Here is a 23,387-nt window from a genome sequence, read left to right as displayed (position 1 = left end):
GAGCGTCCAGAGACGCGCGGAAAGCGTTACCAAAGCTTAGATAGGGAATATAAAGTCTAGTTTACTACTTCTCCATGATCTTTGTAATCTCAAAGGGTACTTTGGCTCTCTCTTTAGACGAAAGAATCAAATGAAGAGATATATCCTTATTAATATTTCGCTACGATATTACCAACTTCTTCCTATGCACTAGATCACTAGACCACAGGCATCGTCCTTTATCGCTCATTCTCCCCGTTTTTCTTCATTCATCTACGAAGTTTTTATATCGTATATTTATCTGTAATCGACCTGTTTTTTATTGATAGTAATGGTGATGATAATGATGATGATGATAATGATAATGAAGAAAAAGTAGCAAATAAATGTTTTTCCATTCAAGGACTGGTCTCTTTTTATTTATCTCACCACACGACATTGTTGATTATCCTTGTCAAAATTATTTCTCACTTGGCTTGAATGGAAAAACCCAAGCGTGCGATGAATAGCTTTAAAGCTATTCATCCTCGAAATCTCTAGATTTCGAAGATTTTCGATATATGTCGATGAAAAAGAAAGAGAATGACGAAAAAGTCTATGTTTTGGCTAATTTTTCAATTTTGTCGCATCATCTGTCTTCACAGAAGCATATATCATTCTTTTCTTATTTTAATTTATTTTTTGAAGCACATTAACATTTGCGCACATTCGTTCGGTTATATTTTTTTATTTTTTTTTTTTTTATTCTAATTAATTTTTCCATTTCAATTGCCAAGAGTGAAAATCTACCCATCCCGCGTCGCCTGGTTGATGTTATTTCTATTGAATGACATTCTTAAATATTTATTATATTATATGAATATGAAAGTAATCACTTTGACACATCAACCTGACGAATATATCCTACATACAATACGATCCTTGAGATGTTGTATTACTTCGTAATTTATTACTATTGCTGTTTCAGAAGATTACAACAATAATTAAGAAATAACGATACAGAATTCAAAATAATGTATTCCTACTTAAACAAAGTAGCACGGAAAATTTTGTGTTAGTTACAAAAAAGATTGTAACATCTTTATTCTTCATTAAAAAAATATATGCTTCAAATATTATTGAAATTACAGTTAAAAATCATTCAAGGGTGTTATAACGAATTTGTTAAATATGTTATAAAATTTTTCTTCTCTTTAACAGTTTATTACATATAGATTACATTAATAAAGATTAGATACGACAATTAAATAATAATTTCATATAATATATCGATGCTTTTTCGGATTAGATTGCGCGTTTCCGCGTCGTTATTATCGAATTTTGGATATAAATTATGTTGTCTCAAAAGTAGCCTCAGATTGCAGGCTGACGCATGGTGGGTATAACACACATACGTACTGTGAAAATGTGTGCTTTGCAATGTAACGAGTGTTCTTCTCTGTCTATACGATTATTTTTCTTACCATTTGTTTTTTTTCTCGGCGAGCTACTTGCACGATTGAATGTACTGACCAAAATATTGCCGGCGAATTTATGCGAGAGTCGAGGTTTGGAATTTTTTTGAAAAAAAACCTTATTTTAATGGATATTGCTATCCCCTATGATTGCTTTTGAATTTGTGTATAATTTTTAAATCTGCTATATCAAGAAAAGGCGGCTGTAGAGAGTTTTATATATATATATATAAATTGATACAAAAAAAAGATCGAATTTCCTACAAAATAGGCAAGGTGGCAGCGAGTTGACGACACGAACACATAGGAATGTTGGCTGAATTTCTTTTGCAAGTTTTTATGCATTATTGTTTTTTTTCTGATAATCTCTTTCAGCATCGGGTGCGGGTGGACAGGAACGAAGGGTCAGCATGCGGTTGCATCGTAGGGATACACTTCTAGCAGCTGCAGGAGAAATGCAGCCCAAGTCCAAGTGAGTTGCTACACGATATAGAACGACTAAATCCACTAAACGACTGGGTATAACTTGCTCTACTGAGATCCGCGGATGAAAAATATCGTAAGCTTACATAAACAATGATGTTGACATTAATTATTTTCCACAAACGTTAATTATTTCGATTGTTTTAGTGTCATAATAGAAAAGGAAGGTTTTGGCATAAAAAAAAATCAACCGAAACTTTCTCTATGTCTTCATATACTGTATATATATATAATGCTAAAATAGGTCGTCAAATTTTGCAATTTTCTTTGATCAATTTGGGCTCAAATGTTTCTCAACAATATAACTCTTGATATCTCAAAGATATCGATAGTTTTTGAATTAAACTTCAAGAGCGAAAATAAAATCTGATTATTTCTGTAATTTTTCAAATAAACTTTAATTGACTTTTAATTTTTAATCTAGTTGATATTGATAAAGAATTATGAAAAAGAGAGAGATTGATTTCAAGTTTGTCAATGAATATTTTGGCGACTTATTTTTTCAGATCATCTTGCATAGACTTCTTCGCGAGAATAGTTCAGAGCTTGTTACACTCTCGTTTCAGGTTGCATGATTGTTGCACATTTTGGGGAACAATTTCATTTTATAAGCCTGTTTCTGATTCTATTTATATTTATATCGATTTCATATAATGGCTGTGATACTAAGTATGAAAATTTGCAGTACATTAATAATATAAGCCCGAATTTTATCAATTTTCACAGCTCTCACCAAGTCTCATGATTCATCGAGGTGTAATAGTCCAATTTTAAGATTGTAATTTGTGTTACGCTTGTGCAAACGCTAGATCGTGTTTTGTGTGTCGGTGCGCGTTATTTATATAGTAGCTTAATTTTAGTAGGAAGGTGGTGTCGCAATACCGTGGCATGGTATTTCAATTAATTGTGTTAATTCGGGATAAATGGATATATAATCGAGACAAATGGATAAAGGGAAAGGAACACATTTTGTCATTTGGAAAGAATTCTTGACATGCATACATCCCATATTCAGAATGACTCATTATTTCATCGTCGCGTCTTTGGTGACATATATTCTTTAATCATTTTAAAGTCTGTAATCAAAACGTGAGTGTTTTGATTAATTTCAAGTTATAAACTTGATTAAGAAATAGATAATGCTTTCTCTAAAAATGCATAATTCTTTCACAAATTTAACTTACAAAAGTGCAAATAGAAAGATGATATAAATTTTATTATTTATATAATTTTTCACAAAAAAATTTTAACATATTTGCAATTTAAAGATTGTTTATAAAAATATTTAAAGATAAAGAATGAAATTTTTTTAAGAGGAAAATAGTCTCTTCATTTTCTAAAAAAAATTGCCTTTAAATTTATCAAAGAAAGCATTATATTATAATAATAACGAGACATCCTATATATATATGTTACCGATAACTGTATGAAATGAAGAAGTAAAAAGTACATCTTAAGATATAATATTTATATTTAACTACGAAAAAACATTCTCTCCAAATGAAGATAAAAGATTACTATTGCTTGCTGTCACAAATGCACTCTCTCACAATATAATACGTATTATTTTTAATAAATTACATTAGAATATGTGATTAACAAAAAAAAAAACTAATTAAAATACGTGCAAAATACAATTTCTATATTTTGGTAAATACATCTATAATGCCTGTAGCTTGTGATATAGGCCGATCGGCTATATAATTTTGAGATTATCGCATGTGATTAATAAATCATTTACGAATAATTTTCTTGATTGTTAGATTAAATTTTGATTATACTTCATGTTACTGGGATGCCCAAGCATAAAAATCGCACGTCGATAAAACGTAAAATAAGAAAAACTTGATATTATCTTACATTTCATATAGAGTAACATTTGAGAAAAGCATAAGGGTACAGTAGAATTTTTCAAAATTCGTATTTAAATGATTTAATTTTTAATTTATGACATCGTATCATAGAAGAACTAATAACAAAATTAATATGTAAAATAAATGACTTCTTCAAGAAAAAGAAATAACTTTAGCATGTCCTGCAAGTGAAATATTTTCTAGGACGCGTTATATATATGTTTCTCCGCGAGGAGAAGACTTTCACATTTGCTTTTCAAGACTTATAATGCTAGCAATAAGAGCGTAACGAGTCAGAGAATAGCTGGACGATTCAACTGGTTATTACACAACTCTGCTTGGTAACTGGTTAATCCACTATTGAATGTCTTGAAATATAGACTTGATTTGTAGAGCCATTGTAGGTTGACATTGTCGTTGTACTCTCATTAATATAATTCGTATTTGGAAATATCAGGACATAAATTCATCGTGTTTATTTTTGAAATTTTATTAGTTTTAAGTAGGACAAATTATATGAGTTTATTGTTCTCCAAGCAAATTTGCGTCTTAGATTTAATTTGTATGTATTAATATACAGGGTGAGTCATTTTAATCAACGCACGCAAATATCTCGTAAAGTAAGCAAGATGGAAAAAAATGTTTTATACAAAAGTTGTAGGGTTCAGAGGGGGACACATGATGAAAATATGGACTTGACCTTGAGTGATCTTTTCAAGGCCAAGTCAATGTGATCGATATTTTCTTAAATGGAACCCCCCATTTTTTATTGCATATTCTTGTAGCTTATCTCGAAAGCTTTTCAAAACACTATAATAAAGTATTTTTTCATTAAGTACTTTTTGAGTTATTTTATATTTTAATCTGACATATTTTGATATAAAAAATAAAATATCTCGTAAAATATTTAGTTTTCGATAATCTTACTGTAATACTTTTATGTACATAAGAATGAGACAAATCAATTAGTGTAAAGAAAAAAAACAAATAATTGTTTAAAAAAATATACGAGATATTTGCGTGCGTTGATTAAAATGACTCACCCTGTATAAGTGACTACATGTTATAAATATTTAAGCGAGAAAAATATTTGTTTAAAATAACATTATACATTTTCAATTAACATTAAATAGTGCGTGCTGGGCATCTCTTGAAATAATTGTGCATGTAAACATGCACGTTTTCGCACTTCAAATTTCACAAGTATAATCTATAGATAGAATTTTTTTAATACTGTGAAAGTATAGACATGCAAAATTATTCGGTATCGAAATTCCGCTTTATGTTCTTTCGTTGACTTTTTTCAGGTAACCGAAAGCTATCGCACTAATTCTAAATGACAAAAATAGACAAAGAGGGAGCGAAATTCTCTTCTGTGCCACGGTAGAGGACGCCGGTTGTGAAAAGCTCTGATCACGGGGAAATCTTTCATCGTGCGAGCCTTCTCTCTGAGTTCATCCCTCCTCATAAGTTTATCGATAATTTGTCATTATCATACGCGAATTTCGCAATTCTCACGGAGAATTTTGCAATGTTATTTTAATGCAATGGAAAACGAATATAATTGATCTGTATTTAATTTGTCGAATATTTAAATAAGATAACAAAGTACGTTATCATATATATGTTGAAAAGGACACATATATTATAATATTCAATATTAGTAGATTTTTCCATTTAGAAAATATCTATTGACATTAGTTATACTTTTCAGAATTATATTGCGTTTTATTGTGATTAAAGATGATTATTAATTTTATTAAATTTAACTATTATGCCGCTGTAAACGCGAGCGATTATCTGATCTTATGAGAATCTTTCCGGCAAAAGAAGTCGGTTTAAAAGTCGAAACTGGGGAGATTTGATGTGACAAATGAGAGAAGGAACGCCGGAAAAAAAAGAAAAAAAAGAGAGGGAACCTTTAGCTCGTGTTTATGTGAAGACGGTGGCACGCTAATGTCGCTGTTTTGTGTGTCTTTTGTTTTGGAAGCGCCAATGCGACGGCAATCGCTCCACCCACCCTGATGGTCAGGCGGGCAAGCGTGCAACACAACAAGTGAATCAGCAGCAGCAATAGCGGAATCATCATCATCATCATCATCGTAATCAGCAACGTCGTTCGTCAGGAGCGATGACCAGCGATCACCGCCGCCGCCGCCGACACGGTGCACTCCTGCCTGTCGCAAACCGGAAATGAACTCGCGCGTACTCGCATCCGGTGAACGGTGATGCGATACGATTTTCGCGTATCAGTGACAATTCTATTCGTGTTGGTGCTTTATTTGCGATGTCCGCGATGAATATCGCGTAACAGAAAAAGTAACAAAAATGCCTGTGCGCGACTCTTCGTACCGAGTGGACGATGACGAAAAGAAAAGGGAAGAAAAAAAAAAACGATAGGCTTGTTCTCGCAGCGCGCAGAATAAAGTAATGCAGTATGTGCGTTGTATGGCGAACTGTAACAACTAAATCAACTGTGTGGCTAACAATACCCACCGCGCGTCTTCAAGATGCAATGACGCAACTCTCATCGTAGTGCGCAAGATTCTCAGGCGGATTATAGTACAGAATGTCCTGGATCTCTTTCTCACGATCGGAGCGAGACTCCTGTCTGGAGAAAAGAGAGAGAGAGAGAGAACGCTCTCAACGACCATACGTTCACGAGGGTAAAAATGAGGCTTCAAAATCGAAGTCGAATCCCTCGCATCTATTGCGGATGTAGGAGGATAAAACGTGATCGTTTTTTCTGTTTTCTTTTTTTTTTTCGAGGCGAATCGCAAATGTACAGTACGCGGTTTCGATGATGGATTCTCGCAGTTGTTCATCATACATAGAATAAATTTGGAGATCATTTAATTTTCATTGTACAAGAGGCGAGAACCGAACTGTGGCCAGTTTTGTTTTTTCTGAATTCAATACTGCATAAGTTTCATTTTGTGCGTATAAATTTCAAATGAGTAATTATATTTGTCAAAGTTCGTTGTAGCGTTATAATTAATAAACTGTTTTCGAAAGAGAGCAGAGAGAGCTCTCTTCTCAAGATAGTAATCAAATTGTAATAAAATTGAGCGCGTGTCGTAACAGAAGGCTACCTTGATATATTAAATATCTGTGGTATTTCTTTTATATATTATAAATATTCTTGATTATAATAGTGAATATTCTCCATTTGTAAATTCCTATAGAAACTTGTCAAAGATTAACTTCTTTTTTTTAAATGTTATATAAGTCGATTGATGGCTTATGTGATTATCCGTTAATAATATAGACTTCGCGAAATTATCGCGAATTATTATAATATTCGATTTTCATGAGACAGTTATGAGAATTAACATAATTCCGCGCAATTATTACCGTATCCTGTTCCACCGGCGGGCTGAATACGTATATGTATAAATGTAGAATATTTCTTCGTATAAGTCGCAACATGTACATAGACCGATTACATTGGTAACTCAAGCAGCTGTTGAGTGTGTAAAGCTGTTATGAATTTTTGCACAAAATACAAATGACATTTTTTCAGGCGATATAAACGAAATGTTAGTTCCATGTTAGTGTCAAGAGAATCAAGTGCAATCGTGGGGAAAAGCCAATATATACGGTTGTAATTATCAATTTTGCTAGAACGCGTTATTCGATATACATTGCTGAAACATCGCGTTAATACGGTTCTTGCCTTAAATTCGGCGTGTCATTGTTTCAGCCGAGCTAAAATCAAGGTAAAACATAAATTTCGGGAATATTTACGTGTTCAAGGAAATAATTGAAAAGTCATAAACATCGTGTAAAAGGATAAAATTTTAAAATTATTTTCCGAAATACCAGAGAATCTTCCGAAACGCTCATTTACTTGAACAATTTCGCTGAGGAGAGCAATATCACGTCGATTTACGGCACGGCAGCAGGATGCTGAAGTCTTTTCGCTAAAAAGCTCGATAGTTAAACGATCATACAGAACGTAGTACAACGGGCGTGCAAGAAGTTGGCGGGGAGGATGTCTAGTTTTAGGAACAATTCGTTCGGTTGTGCTTAGATGGTAAGAAGAAAACGAAGAAAACATACGATTGCGAGTTTCCGTGGAGCATTTCTATTTCATCAGCATCGATCGGGCGTACTGTACAGATGATGGTGTGTCGCGTGTGTGATGAATTATGTATGACGCCGTGGTTCGCGTACCGTTGCCGTCGTAATCGCGCGCTCCGAGGTAATGAGATCTTATGTACGGAAAACGCGATAACCGCGGGACAAATTCACTGTCTATAATAAATAATAAAACGGATGTGACCTCTTCTCGTCCCGTGACAAACCTCGTGCCCTTCCCTTTTATACAGTAACTATACTAATCGAGAATGTGTAACAGCAAAACCATTTAATAGCGGATTTGGTCCTGTTTATCGACCTTCCGTTTTTCTTTTTTTTTTTTTTTAATTAAGTTGAAAATAGACAGCAAAGATATGTCGTATATTGAATTGTATGTGATATATTGAGTTGAACGGAAAGTTCGTGCCGTTTTTTCGGTCTTCATTCGGGAATATTTACGTGTTCAAGGAAATAATTGAAAAGTCATAAACATCGTGTAAAAGGATAAAATTTTAAAATTATTTTCCGAAATACCAGAGAATCTTCCGAAACGCTCATTTACTTGAACAATTTCGCTGAGGAGAGCAATATCACGTCGATTTACGGCACGGCAGCAGGATGCTGAAGTCTTTTCGCTAAAAAGCTCGATAGTTAAACGATCATACAGAACGTAGTACAACGGGCGTGCAAGAAGTTGGCGGGGAGGATGTCTAGTTTTAGGAACAATTCGTTCGGTTGTGCTTAGATGGTAAGAAGAAAACGAAGAAAACATACGATTGCGAGTTTCCGTGGAGCATTTCTATTTCATCAGCATCGATCGGGCGTACTGTACAGATGATGGTGTGTCGCGTGTGTGATGAATTATGTATGACGCCGTGGTTCGCGTACCGTTGCCGTCGTAATCGCGCGCTCCGAGGTAATGAGATCTTATGTACGGAAAACGCGATAACCGCGGGACAAATTCACTGTCTATAATAAATAATAAAACGGATGTGACCTCTTCTCGTCCCGTGACAAACCTCGTGCCCTTCCCTTTTATACAGTAACTATACTAATCGAGAATGTGTAACAGCAAAACCATTTAATAGCGGATTTGGTCCTGTTTATCGACCTTCCGTTTTTCTTTTTTTTTTTTTTTAATTAAGTTGAAAATAGACAGCAAAGATATGTCGTATATTGAATTGTATGTGATATATTGAGTTGAACGGAAAGTTCGTGCCGTTTTTTCGGTCTTCATCTGTTAGCAAAAAACGGAACGAACTTTCCGTTCAACCTAATACATATATATACACAGAAAAAGCGATCGTCGATGAACATTACCGCAATATCGTTTTGCTAACGTGTGTATGTCCCGTGTTTGTAGCAAGTATGTGTGTGTTAATTACGTGCGAAAGAGAGAGAGAGTTTGCGCGCGAACATGAGAAGGAGAAAAATGATGGGGAAGGAAAGTGCGAATAAAGTGCGTGCGTGCTCGAATCATAAGAAACGGATACCAAAAGAATGTCCGTCGCATTCGTATTTCCCATTATTTAACGCTTTAAATGCGGAATCAACTGATTCTGCGCTTTTGTTTATCACGTGCAATTTCGCATTGACTGTTAAACAGTCGTGTACAGCGTTAAATATGGGGTACGTTACGGATCAATGAGTCTTTAATCTCACGTTCAACTATTCAAGGACCGGTTGCACCGACGACGGTTAACATAGTTGACTGTTTTCTCTCTACATATCGCAGAATCAAGATCTAGAATCAGTATCTTTCAATTTTTTTTTTGTGCGCTGCCGCGTGACCGCCTTCCGAGTTTAATTTATAGTTTTCGATCTCTCCTATCATTGCCTAGTTGGGGAGAAAGACTGGAAGGATCGCTTAAAAATTTACAACAGCTGTCTGACATAATATGCCATGGTTTATGTAACCCACGTAGAGAAATATTAACTGGTATCAAATATCTGAACTATAGATCTTGCATACTATTGTTATTATGATACTTAATGCTATCAAACACATTACTCCTTTCACGCATGTCACCATCAAGACATCAAGAACTTTTCTTCCGAATATTACTGTATTTTCACTTGTCACTTTACAGCCTTATCTCATAACGCGTAGTTTATTATAACTCTGCGTGTCAATTAACCGAGATCGTTGATACAACCGATCCCAACTATTGCGATTTAGAAGATTGAGCTCGCGGTTCCGAATTCAAACAACACTAACGCTATAAAGATATTCTAGAAGACATTCTAAACCTTCGAAATATCTTTTAAGTGTCTTTTAGAGTTTGGCGTTCATTAAAGCTGCAATTATGCGAAATGCTTGACCTTTAAAACACTTGTAAGATATTGTAAATCCCAAATGCATTTTTGTCCTGTATCTGAGTCTTTTATCGGAATGTCGCACCGGCAACTTTCCACGCATTTCAGCACTTGCGAAAGATACGGATGTTCCGAAATCATTCTTTGGAGAGATTTCAGAAAAAAAGAAGAGTCAAGTATTTGCGCGTTAACGTTAGCGAAAATCACCCGTTTCCGCCTCATCATCTTCGTCCTTTCTTCCTGGTCTCTCTGCCCTTCCTTCCCCCGTTTCGGTTCTCTTCCTAACATCTTGTGCGATATATCGTACGATGCGTTGCATATAAAAAAGTGAAGAAAAAAAAATGAGAAAACGTGATAAAAAGTTACGCATATAAATATATTATACCAACACCGTGTTTTTCTATGTATTTTTTTCTTTTTTTTTCATATAGGATACTATTACTACTATTACTATTACTACTATCATATTATTACTATTACTATTAATACTACGACTATTACTATTACACTACCGCTGCTGCTATTGCTAATTAACTGTTATTACTTTGTATATTGTGTAGTCAAATTCTCTGTATCACAACGATCTACTCGAGACGAAGCTACGTCGATGATGGAGGACGAGGACAAAGCAACGTGTCCCGACGCGATATCCACCTGTTCCGATCATCGCACATTGTACGTTGCATTTCTTCGTTTCCTCTCGCGCGGGTGGAAAGTATCGGGCAGCATAAATCAATTATTAAAAGGAAAATTTTAATTATTAATCCAAAAATTTTTCGTATTGCATTTTTTCGCATCTTGTAAAACACATTTCGCTTTTTGATTGCATTGTTACATTAAACTGAAAAATGACAAAGATAAAACAAGGGCTGAAAATATAATTTTAGAGATATAAAGTTTTCAGACGCAAAGTTTTATTACACAGATAGACGCAAAATATTTCGATCGCAAGATTATTGAATCTGATCAATTTTAACTATGTAAGCAATCGAAAGTGATCTAAAGGATGACTATTCTTTTCGCGACTATCTTTAATTGTGACATTAAAGATATTTTTATCGATTAATTTTATAATTTTCTAATATTGTCTAGCATAAGAAAAATGCATCCCTATATCATATCGAAACATGCTATGTGCTTTGCCTTTTTTAGGGGACGCAGGCAGTTTTTTAAATTCTATCTCTCATTGTTTATTAGTCAAAATATATTGGTAGTGATCGGAATTTTTGTAAGGGATTTTTTATCATCGTCAGTGATAGCTTAATGTAATAGTTACCCTGCCATTAATCGGATTCGAAGCCTGATATTTTCCACTTCGAGTCACTTTCTTCGCTTCTCGTTCGAACAAATCTCATTTACCGCCTGAGAGAGAAGTTTCCTTGAGCCAATAGCATTACGCTAGTTATCAAACTTTTCTCTTTTACTGAAGGGGAAATCTCTGCATACTCCCGTTTATTATTTCAAAAAACTTAGAGCTATATCAATCTTTTCTCGCGTCGCTTTTTTTACACAAAAACAATCATCTTATATAATCTTTCTTTTCTGTATTAGCTAGATTGTTTTACTTTATATAATTATTTACAGTTAATTTATATTATATACAACTTCTTATTACAATAAATTTTTAGAAAATATTTTAGAAGTGTTAAAACACAGAGTGAGTTTTGTTATGATTCGGCTTCTCGAAATAATACTTGAATATTGTTAATCAATTTATACGAAATTAAACATAATTGTAATACGATAATAGTCATTGCGCGCGCGAGAATTATTCTTCAATTTCCTATTTATTTATGATAAGCGATGCTTTCGAGAATACGTGTACATATACGTTGACTCAAGGAAAGTCTTACAACAGCAAGTTACCGTTTAATCAAGAAAGAAAAAAAACACTGCCAGCGCGAGCAAAAGTTCTTGCGTTTTCCCATCAAAACTGACTGAAGATACACGCAGCAGCGATCCTCGGGTTCGTTGCTTCGTCCTCTTAAATCATCGCGGATTCATTGAGCATTCAACAAATCTTCTCGAGATGATCGATGCCACGAGGAGGAACGGTCATTCCTCCTTGTGTTATTTTTTATTTTTTATTTGCGCAGTTTGCATGACCGCAAGGCCCAATCGAAGAATGACGAAAGATAGGAATTGATATATTTACAATTTAAATTATTTTATTGTTATTATGTATAATTATAATTTATATTTCTTTAGCTAAAATCGATTTTTTAATCGATTATAAATAAAAATTTATAACTGATTAACAAATAATTTATCTGTAATTAGAGATGCGAAAATGTGAGATTTATTTCTGCACAACCTGATAATATCTTGAGCATTCGATAATCTGTTTCTGCGTTCTACGGTTGGACCTGCGTTTTGGATGACACACGGTAATGATGCAGACTGTCGTGCAAGTGAAAGCTGTAATTATCCAGATGAGAGAATACGCGTCTTTTCTTTGCGCGATTATGGATTATAGTTATGAATTGTACGTGCTTGTTCAGCCGGCCTAGGGGAGCTTTCATGAATATGTGCAAAATATATATGAGAGAGCGTTTCAGAGTCTCGAGTCCGTTTTGCGAGACCGATGATAAGCTCCGATAGTCTCCCTCGGCAATATGATGTCACGAAGACTATGGCAAATGTCGATGATAAATTCGCGATCGATGTATTTTAAGTGTACTAATTGAACTGTGTGTATCGAGGCGAAAAAAAAAACGGTTTGTATATGTATATACAATTATTATTATAATCTATTGAAGCAAGAAGGACATTATAATAATATGTGCAAGTGTGCTTGAGAAGAAGTGAGAAAGAGAATGAGAGGAAAAGAGTGCAAGAGAGAGAGAGAGAGAGATTAAATAAAAAGTGTCCGATAAAATGTGTGGCGAAAAGGGCAGCAAAACCGAGAACGATAAAAAATAATAAACATTGTAAAACTGTCTTTGTGTACTATATGAAAAAAAAAAACAACAACCATACCTATAGTTGAAGTGTGTTTCGGTTAATGTGAGAGAGAAAGAGAGAGAGAGAGAGACAGCGGGATGGTGTGATCTGTTTGATATTGCTATAGCCTTGTTTCTTCGGTTGCTTTGCATTTGTACTTCGTTTTGGCGAAAGAACGTTGGAGATTGGTCGTCGAATGATGAGAATATTAACCCATATACACTCGCAATTTTTTTTTTCACGAAACAATTCACGAAATAGAGACAAAAAAAAAACTAAGCGATCCTCTTTAATGTTTCTGCTTTTTAAAAATTTATGTTTTTGTTTTCTATCAAAAGAATATTAATAATAAGAAAAAAAGCTATTATAAAAGATAGGATTTTTTTCAATGATCTCAATTATTTATCGTAATTTGGCATAAAGCACATTTAAGTTAATTATTATTCTTGCTAATATCGCAAAATATTTCTTGCGCAATATATACCATTGTAAAACTAAAACGTGCACCAAATATATCGCGGATACATAATGCTGTATATAAATGGGTTAATCGCTATGCATCTTCGTTGCACCACAGAGAAGATTTTCCTTCTGTTGTAACCCGCTCTTGTTAAACAACCAAGAACGACTACGTATAATACTTATATTATCATATATTTTATTTTTGTTTAAAAACAAGAGAAACAAGGAGAGAGAGAGAGAAATAAAATGTTTAATTTTGGCAAAAAAAGATATATTTGTGTAGAGCTCGCTTGATAATGGCAATTGCTTTGTTATCACGTTTATAATGATCTTAAGATATATAGCAAGAGCGAGAGACAACAAGGAAAGCTCTCTGCTTGTTGACCTGCAATAATTTGTGAAAATGATGTAAATTAAAAAGCTATCGATTCAGTAACGTTAACGTTAACGTTGTTAGGAAAAGAGAGAGAGAGATTGCGCGTTGTTAGGAAATTTAATATTTTCGCGCTACTCTGGCTGAAATCGATTGATTAAAACGAATAAAAAATGGCTGGTAAGATAATGAAAAGCGATATTGTTACTCGCTTATAAATTTTGGTCGGTGGAGTCAGTAAATGACGAGTAAACGCGTTCTGGCGATAGCGGATTCGCTATCTATCTCTTGATGCATACGCGATCTTGCTTTGAAAAATGTATCGAGCGTCAGTGATGTTTAAACATGTCTTGTAATTCGATAAAATGTGAGAATGACACGTTCTGATTAAGATCGTTTCGTATGCAGCACATGATATTTCAGCCATATGCAGAGCAAGGTGTCCCGAAAATAATTGTATCCGCAACAAAGAATTTCGACATTTCCATGCTTCAGTTTTATTTGAAGAAATCGTAATATCTTTTGATTTCAAGCACTAAAAATTATAAATGACTTTTACAGTTTCGTATAAACGACTATCAATGAATCTGTTGTAATTTTTGATAAAATCTTTGTGTTCTGGAAGGCATGTGAAGAATATAATACAAACTCCGCTATAAATCTGACGTAAAAGCATAAAATAATTATAAACCGAATCAAGTCTCAGTTGCAATAGAAATTACTACATTTATTCATTTCTTGCTTTTATGTAATTGATTAGGTTGATATTGAAGATTGTAGTACATTTTATAAATTTGCTTAATCAAGCTGGAATAGTTTCGTTGACAAATAGTTTATACGGAACATATTCGTAAATTACAAAATTTACCGCCTTCTATTTCCCTATGGCGTTCAATTAAAATACATAATAAAGATGCCGGCAAAATCTAAACAATTGATTATACTACTGACTATTCTAGTGAATTTTTCATCGAATTTGAAATCTGATGCTAAATATGAGATGATAGATATATAGCTTTTTCGGACACCCTGCAGATTTGAGACATGTCACTATGGAAATAACACGATATCGAAAGGAAAGAACGACATATTCAATTTGTATTGTTTCCTTCAGCAGGCTATCTTAGTTTCTCCGCTGCGTTACGTTCACCGTAGGAGTAAATTAGGAGCCGAAAGAAAAGCGTTCGCGTTATTTAGATCGAATGCAACTACGGCAGAGGAGAGCTCGCGAATTATACGTACACATGTGCTGTATTTCGGCAGAATATTTTCGAAAATATACTCGCGAGACATCCGTGGCTAACAATAAGCACGGATTCGTCTCTTTTATTCGCGGCTTTCTCTGTCGGCGTCTGTTTCGAACCTAGTTGAAGATGAAGAAAAGAGGAAATGAAGCATTTTTTAAATTAAATTAAAATGAATGAAAAAAAGCACGTTTGGATTCTCTATCAACTGTTCTATCCGAGTCCCTTCAAAAATCCTGTCGAATTTCATGTAAGTTAAATACATGATTATATTAGATAATCTTTACTTTTTATTTATTTTATATAACATTGTTATTTATAGAAAGTGTCACTCCATTAGTCCGAATCCAAATCCATAGATATAGAATTTTTGTAATAGAGATTCATGTATCCAAAATATGATTGAATATTCCTTTTTAAGAGGCTGGATCTTGAATTTCTTTTTATGCTAAACTAAACTGCTACGTAACCGCCGTCAACGAGCAAGCAGACGCCGTCGATCATGGAACTTCGGTCGCTCAATAAGTATACAATAGGATCCACTACTTCGTCAAGTTCTGCAACAATAATTTAGCACAATTTAAAATGATTATTGATATATGAAGTTATTTATGAAGTTAAATGACAAGTAAAAATTATTTTCTATGAAACACAAATTAGTTTCGTTAGCTTTTATTTCAAGAATTAAATTCAAATTTATACTTTATGAATATCGTAATTTTATAATGACATTTGCAAATTATTAGTTACCGTTATCAACATTTCTATGAAAATCTATTCAAATAATCCCTTAACTTTGTTAGAAATGACACGTGTCAAACGCTAGCTGTCAGTTACTGATTACTTATATTTTCCTTATTACCGATCAGTCATGATGATGATGATATATATCAACATGTGTTTACACGAAAAATATCTATCTAGTAAATGGTAAGATATTTATGTGTGACGCAATATACATAAGTAAATGTTACCGCGAAGGTCACGAAGAGATAATTTATTTTTATTTGCAAAATGTGCATTACGACATTAGCATTTTATTTCCATTTGTGAGTCAATAAGTTTGTACGAATTCTAAATTAAAAGTTATGGATTATAAATTGCCAAATCTAAATTTATAATTTGTTTTCATACAAATTGTAAATTAATAAATTATTTGTATATTGTACTTTGTGAAATTATATCTTTCATATTTTAACTTAATTAGAGAACTTCTAATTAAATTAAAATAACTTAATAACTATATAATCAATTATTTCCGATTAGAATTCATCACTTTAGAATACTTGTTACGTACCAGCAAATCGACCCAGCGGAATTTTACTTGTCATGTCTTGTGCCTTCTGCGGGTCGCTCCAACCCAATTTTCCCATTTCCGTCATCACGACCGTAGGACTGACAGTGTTGACTCTTATATTGTGCGGCCCTAGCTCAAGAGCCATTGCCCTAAAAGTAGGCAAATATAAAGGTTAAAAACAAGGTATCATCGAAAAGATATATTTTTTGATTACACAAATTAGTATCAATCTTTTGCGATAAAAATATCGAGTTATTAATAGTTAGATTATAAGAAGCCGAAAATAAATGTGCAAATTATACTTTAGAGATAAAGATCACCGAAATCTTATTCTTGGTTTAATCTTATTTAAAATTCTGTTCAAGTGAATTTTACTTTAATAGAATTTTAATCAAGACAAACTTTCACTGAACAAAAATTGACACCAAATTGATCGATGAAAAACGCGCTTCTAAATTTTTTATTTTTTCGTCAATGCACATTTGGCATTTCTGTATTTATTCATAGATTAATTCGTACGTAAACTGCGAATATTTTTTATCTTGTTTCGTCCCAATAACATTCTATTGTATTAATAATTCTGGAAGCAAACGTATTAAATGTTGAGTTTTTATTTTATGTATCACACAACAATATTATTTTACTTTGTTAACATGTCAAGAGCTCCTTTGGTCGCGCAATAAACGGTGTGATCCTTCAATGCCACCTGACCGGCCTGCGACGATATATTTACAATGCTACCGCCGCTTTTGCGTTCAATCATGCTTTTGGCTACAACCTGGGACACGTTCAATACAGCCTTCACATTGACATCAAAACTCAGGTCGAATTCCTCCGGCGTGGCGTCTAAAAACGGTGTAAGGCACGCGACACCGGCATTATTGACCAATAGATCGATCGGCAGAATGTTCTGAATGGCTTTCCGGGTTGCATCCCAATCGCGAAGATCGACGCAGACCGGATGTATTTTCGGATCGGCCGTCACCAAATTGTCCAAGTTTTTCTTCGTTTTCGAGAGCGCAAACACCTCTCCCTTGTATTTGGAGAGACGTAGGACCAATTCTCTACCGATACCTGCATTTAATAACGAAAATTGATCACGAAATAGCTTTCTATCGTCAATAGTTTAATAATTTTTAAAAACATTTTTCTATTAAAACTGCGCGCTCTGAAAAAAACTGGATTATCAATTTTCAAATTGATTTTATAGCTTGAATTAAACTAAAAGATAAATTAATAAACCTCCTAATTATGAATAAGAAAATACAACATTCGATTTTTTTATTATTGCATATATGTATATGTTGAAAAAATTTTGATTATTTATCTTTTTGTGTCAAATTATCGGATATGATAATAAATTGAAAGTTAAGACAAATGTTAACAAAAACATTTTTTTTTAAACGTTATATTATCACAAGGCATTTATATTCATAAAATACAATTAACATACGTAAAAAACTGTTCAACTTTTAAAATAAACGAAATGTTTATTTGCATTGATTGTGGTTCATTTATAACAATTTTTGTTCCGCTGAAAAATATAATCAACATATTTACGTTATTTTTTATCTTATTAATTCAATTATATATATCAATTTTTTCATCGTATGCAATATGTTTAAAACGTGATTCACACGATGCTTTTTCATTAATTAATAGCATACTAATTTGCTAGTAACTATATGTATAATAAAAAAAGCATTGTGTAATTTAAAATGCTAGTAAACAAGCATGTTTTTTTCTCTCTCAAATTAACATGTTATCACGTAAAAATATTTCAACTTTACTAACTGTTAGCGCACTGACATATGCTAATAGCTAGTAGCTAGTAAAAAAGCATCATGTAAACCACGCTTAAGAATTGATCTTTAAATCTAAGAGAAAATATTTTTCGAGAGATTTAAAACACCAAAGATGTGTATGACGTACCTTGACCAGCGCCAGTCACGAGAATACGCTTTCCTTCGAAGCTGATGTTCATGGTTGATGCTCGTTCTATTGTATTAATAATAGCACAGTACTACCACTATAATGCAGTATCGTACACGCTTATCTCCGTTGATCTCACACGCAATCTTTGACACGCTTGTCCTTCTCGGTGGTCTGCCTGGTAATGTGCGAGCAGTGGTATGCGCGGAAACGTCAATGGAGTGTTTGTTAGACATTTGATAAAGCTATCTACGCATATATACACGATATTAGTTTCGATTAAATTCTACCATTTCTTTTCGGAGTAAAGCCCTTATATATGTCGACGAGAAGCGGCACATTTGAAACATTTCTGTGCAACTATACAGATAACGGATGCGAGACAATCGATAAATAAGACATTCTATATAATTGTGATGCAAAAAGCAGACGAAGGAAATTGGTAAACAATATATGCTATTGAGATAGATATATATTGATCGTATTGGCACATTTATATAACATAGTATAAAATATTATTACAATATATAAAAATATAAAAACATTTTTTATATCACACTATGCTCTTTAATAGTGTGATTATGAACTATATATAAACCTAAACTCGAACGGATTGTATATTTCTTCAAAGAAATCTATAAAATTATGGCAACTCTCTTTTCTATAAAAATGCTTGTATATTGTTTACATTGACTATATTTAATCATTATCAACTTGAAGTTAATAATATATGTATAAGAGTGTATTAGCAGTAGATTAGCAATCGCGAGAAAATAAATTTCAGTTGGAAATTTTATCAATTTAGACCCGCAAGTTGATTTCTTCGACTAGATAATTCAAAATTCTTTTTTTATCTCTTTGGCCTCCAAATTAATCATAGTTCATTTCGATTTTTTGATTTGATAGACGCGACAGTATTTTGCACGAGTTTTGAGTCTTCCGTGTCGCTGATGTGACCATCCTCACCGGTATAATGCATCGGATAAATTAGAAGTGGGTTTGTTGATAAAATAATCAAATCCCGAATAGGAAATTGAGCTGCCCACTGTTCACTGTAGAAAAAACAAGATGCTATATGAATGTTAAAACATTCGCCGAAGCAAATCGAATGTAATCACACACCTAATCGATCGCGACTTTTATCAAAACATTCTATTTTGTATTGTGCAGGATTTATATCATTTTTTTGAAATTTATTTGTTCTGGTTTTTGCCGTGGATATTAACCGTCTACTTATCCTTGAAACTTTATGCGCATTAATCATACATACTTAGGATGCGTATCCGAAAGAATGGGGAGATATTCGTCGACGGGAATTAATTTCCCGAGAGGCATTGCGCCGATCAGTTTCTTCGCTCCGCTGTCCGATAAAATGTAGCCGAGTGTCCAATAACTATATGCCGCATGCAATAAAAATTTAGAGCCTTCTACTGGACTCTCGGATTGTGCCAGTCTCTTCCTGCCTATGTACCTAAAGTAAATTATAAGATTGAGAAAATGTAACGTGCTAGCTTTTTAAGTCTGGTTACATTAATATCTCTTAGATAGGGCTAATTTCGATTTAATTTAATTTAATTAATTTAATTAATTTTCTTTCTCTGTCTCCATTATATATATATATATATTGTAATCAATAATTTTGTAATCAACTTCCTGTAATTACAATCTATATATTTCATTTAAAGTTATATGTGTAAACAGCAATAACATTTATTGATTAAAAACATTAAGAATAAGAAAATTTAAATCCGGTTGTATTAATATTTTGTAATAGATAAGTCCTAACTGATAAAACCTGACTTATCTGTCACAAAATATAAGTACAACCGGGTCTAAATTTTCTTATTGTTAATATTTCTGTTTTTTTCTTTTAATTTTTCTATACGCATTTAACATCAAATGAAATATATATATTGTAATCACAAAAAGTTGATTACGAAATAATTAATTATGAAAATCAGATCGCGATAAAATTATTAAAAAATAAATTTAATTTAAATAAATTTTGCCAGGAAACTTACACCAAGTCCCATTCGATTCCGAGGTAGGACAGTTCCGCCAAAACGTAATTGACTTTCTGTCGAAAGAACGGCTCGAAGCGGACGTCGTCCTCTAACACCATGACTCTTTTATAGCCGTTCTCTAGCACCTAATTTATTTATTTTATTAATAATCACCACATAACGAATATATTTTGAAGAATATTTCCTTACCTTCTGCCATATACCGTAGTGACTGAGAAAACAGCCAATCTCCCCCATCGTCATCGGTCTAAAAGAAAATTAATGATACTAAATAGCAAAACTGGCAAATAAGAACCAAGGCGTGGTTATTGGTGCGCAAATTTTTTGTTGTTAAATTTCATTTACAATTAATGATTACATGAAGAGTTCACAATTCTTGAGAATATACAGAATTTCATATTTAAAGCGAATTTTATAGATTGTGAAACTCTGACTGTCTAAGCTCTCTCTCTCTCTCTCTCTCTTTTCTAATTTGAAATTTGATTAGTTAAATCAAATTCTTTTCTCCGTGCATTTTCAGATTCTTACCTTTTGTAATAAGGATCAGAATATTCTGGCATCGGTGTCACACCCCATTTCTGTAGAGAGCTCTCATTCAAAGTCCTAGAACAATAAGAGAGAATAACGGAATTATATGAAACAGATTAACAAAGAGTAAATATTTGTCGGATATAAATTTCAGGCAGTTTTGGAAATAAGCATAGCCGAAAAGAGTAATCAATTAAAAACAATGTAACATTATTATTTAATAGTTGATCAGTGAAATATTGATGATCTTCTTGGAATATGAAAATTTGACGTAAAATGATAACATTAAATTAATTTTCATAAGCAGTTTCTTGATCAATCTACGATGATATGTTTTAAATGAATGTTAGATTTTATACATATGCGATGTTGGCCCAATCATCGAAATTAATTTGAAATGTGCATGAAGATACAGAAAATATTCCTAAATTTATATTACAAAATGTTGAATATTTCGAAGCGGTAACAAAAATTATTATATGATATTTGGCTATCGTTTTTCTCTATATTATTGTTAACGTAAAACATACGGTCATTTTATTGTCATTCGAGTAGCGTGACTTGAGCAAAAAGGTTCTGGTGCGAAACGCTCTATATATTATCGAATTCCTTTCCTAAACGATGCGAACGTGACAAGCATCAGAAAATAATTCGCTACGATTGTTATTATTAACGATTAATTACTTTTCATAAACGACATGTAACTGTATCGCAACGATATTAATCTTTATCGAAGTACGGGATCATTTATTATTTATATGCAGTTAAATATATTTCTATATTTTAAATGACGTTGGTGGGAGGGCTTAGTACCTGGAAGGTTTATCCTGAAGGGGAAGCCAAGTATACCCAAACGCAATTTGTGACAATGCTGTAAAAACATTGACACGAGTCGCAAATAATTCATATGTAGTAAGACATATTTAAACGCACATTAGTGCGTCAGCTTTCAATATTTCGCAAATGATTAGCAGCGACTTTGCGTAATATTTCAATTTTGTTCCGATAAGCGGTTCGGTTTAGATCAATTAAAATTTGATCGAATGATCAATAATGGCAGGATAATCTTCGTTTACTTCCATCCCATCTCTTGTCTCATGTACCAGTGTCGCCATATCATGTTTTTATATGTAGATAGCCGGACACTACAGCCTCCTTTCTCATTACATTTTAAAGACATAGAGCTCTGAGACAAGAGTCAGCGCGAATATGATTCGCGTCGATTCTATTCATCGATTTCGTATTTTTTCGCTTAGTGCATCAGTTTTTAATATGTCACGGATATCACGGATATTACACTCTTCAATGAACGCGTAACATGTGCTTATAGTGTTCTAGTACGTAAAAAAAATATTCAAATTGCAGGATCGAGTAATTAATATTACGGAAAGCTTTGTGATACATCTATCGATTAATAAATATTGTAATCAATCTATAATTTGAAATACTTTTGTAAATTAATATATCGCGTATATATATAATTAACTTTGATAAACAACACAAAACTGTATCGCGACATAAATCTTTATCGAAGCATGTGATTGTTCCGTGATTGACAGAATCGTGCAAAGTATTCCGTCATCGCGTATTCGTAATTAACCGTGTTTTCGCAAGTAAATGTAAATGCTACGTGGATTCAGCAAATGGACAAGAGAGGAAAAAAAACTTCGGAAAAACATCAAGCGATGGACGGAGCGACAAGTATGCGATAAATAATTTATATTCGTATTCATCATTCATGTTATAAATAATTGAGTAACTCTCCACGAGATATAAAAGAAACTCTTAACATTTTGACGCTCAGACCAATATTGCAAGAGATATTATTAATTAATAATTAATTTGCAGAATTAATTAAATAAAATTTACAATGTTAAATAAATTGAAAAATTGTGCTTATATTTTGAAAACTTTACTAACTCGAACGGGATAGATGAAACGTCTAATTTTCTATTATTAGACTATAAATTACACCGATTATTCTCAATTCGCTGAAATGTAAATAAATATCTAGCGCAATGAAACACGCAAATGAATAGCAAACAGTATATTATCATGCTCATATCCTTGTTATTAGATTAGTGAAAAAAAGTAGCGAAATACGAAAAAGCAGAAAGTAAAAATAGGTACTAAATCTAAAAATAGGTACTATAAACCAGGAAACAGATGGCTACGAGTTGCAATGACGTAAATTGCATTCTCTTCTCCATCAGTCTGGATTATATACGCCTACGTTGGATACCCAATCTCGCTTCCAAGAAAAAAATTCCATCCCCAGAGGCACTAGGATTTCGATTAAGTTTTACGCTGTTCTCTCATCATGCTTACTTTGCGAAACCACGAATTTCGCATCTCCAGTATTAATCATATGTAGATCATTTTTGAAAAGTGACATTTTGACTATTTCCCTTCTTTCCCT

The 23,387-nt window shown here is 33.1% G+C and overlaps 3 protein-coding genes across 8 annotated transcripts in view; 1 reads left to right on the top strand and 2 right to left on the bottom strand.

Moving 5' to 3' along the window:
* LOC115232756 (casein kinase I-like) overlaps positions 1-8,054 on the top strand; it is a 17,955-nt gene extending 9,901 nt beyond the window's left edge. For 2 of the 6 annotated variants that reach the window (XM_029802829.1, XM_029802828.1), the window contains exons 8-9: positions 1,809-1,992; positions 5,077-8,054. In XM_029802829.1, the coding sequence (XP_029658689.1) occupies positions 1,809-1,909 (101 nt within the window). In that variant the 3' untranslated portion in view covers positions 1,910-1,992; positions 5,077-8,054. Of the gene's footprint in view, positions 1-1,808; positions 1,993-2,642; positions 3,100-5,076 lie in introns of those variants that run through there. The other 4 variants (XM_029802825.1, XM_029802823.1, XM_029802827.1 and 1 more) reach the window with 4 other exon arrangements.
* Positions 8,055-8,966: 912 nt separating this feature from the next.
* LOC115232760 (L-xylulose reductase) lies at positions 8,967-18,616 on the bottom strand. Its single transcript, XM_029802836.1, has 4 exons — positions 18,417-18,616; positions 17,129-17,558; positions 16,485-16,633; positions 8,967-15,744 (listed from the first exon to the last, which is right to left on the bottom strand). The coding sequence occupies exons 1-4, from the start codon at positions 18,466-18,468 to the stop codon at positions 15,641-15,643; spliced, it is 735 nt and encodes a 244-aa protein (XP_029658696.1). The 5' UTR covers positions 18,469-18,616; the 3' UTR covers positions 8,967-15,640.
* LOC115232754 (glycosyltransferase 25 family member) overlaps positions 18,599-23,387 on the bottom strand; it is a 23,981-nt gene continuing 19,192 nt past the window's right edge. The window contains exons 6-10 of the mRNA XM_029802821.1: positions 20,969-21,043; positions 20,630-20,687; positions 20,438-20,565; positions 19,687-19,887; positions 18,599-19,468 (exon numbers count right to left, since the gene is read on the bottom strand). Of these exons, the coding sequence (XP_029658681.1) occupies positions 19,291-19,468; positions 19,687-19,887; positions 20,438-20,565; positions 20,630-20,687; positions 20,969-21,043 (640 nt within the window). The 3' untranslated portion in view covers positions 18,599-19,290. The remainder of the gene's footprint in view (positions 19,469-19,686; positions 19,888-20,437; positions 20,566-20,629; positions 20,688-20,968; positions 21,044-23,387) is intronic.

Source organism: Formica exsecta, unplaced genomic scaffold (genome assembly GCF_003651465.1).
Source record: "Formica exsecta isolate Colony F162 unplaced genomic scaffold, ASM365146v1 scaffold15, whole genome shotgun sequence".
NCBI lineage: Eukaryota > Metazoa > Arthropoda > Insecta > Hymenoptera > Formicidae > Formica > Formica exsecta.
The sequence above is the reverse complement of the archived record's forward strand: the minus strand, read 5'-3'. Positions and strand labels throughout refer to the sequence as shown.

Coding starts and splice junctions, on each gene's coding strand:
- LOC115232760 (XM_029802836.1), bottom strand. CDS start 18,468: ATGAACATCAGCTTCGAAGGAAAGCGTATTCTCGTGACTGGCGCTGGT. Junction 16,634..17,128: donor GCTCTTGACATGTTAACAAA/GTAAAATAATAT, acceptor GCCTACTTTTAG/GGCAATGGCTCTTGAGCTAG. Junction 15,745..16,484: donor TCCGCTGGGTCGATTTGCTG/GTACGTAACAAG, acceptor TTATTGTTGCAG/AACTTGACGAAGTAGTGGAT.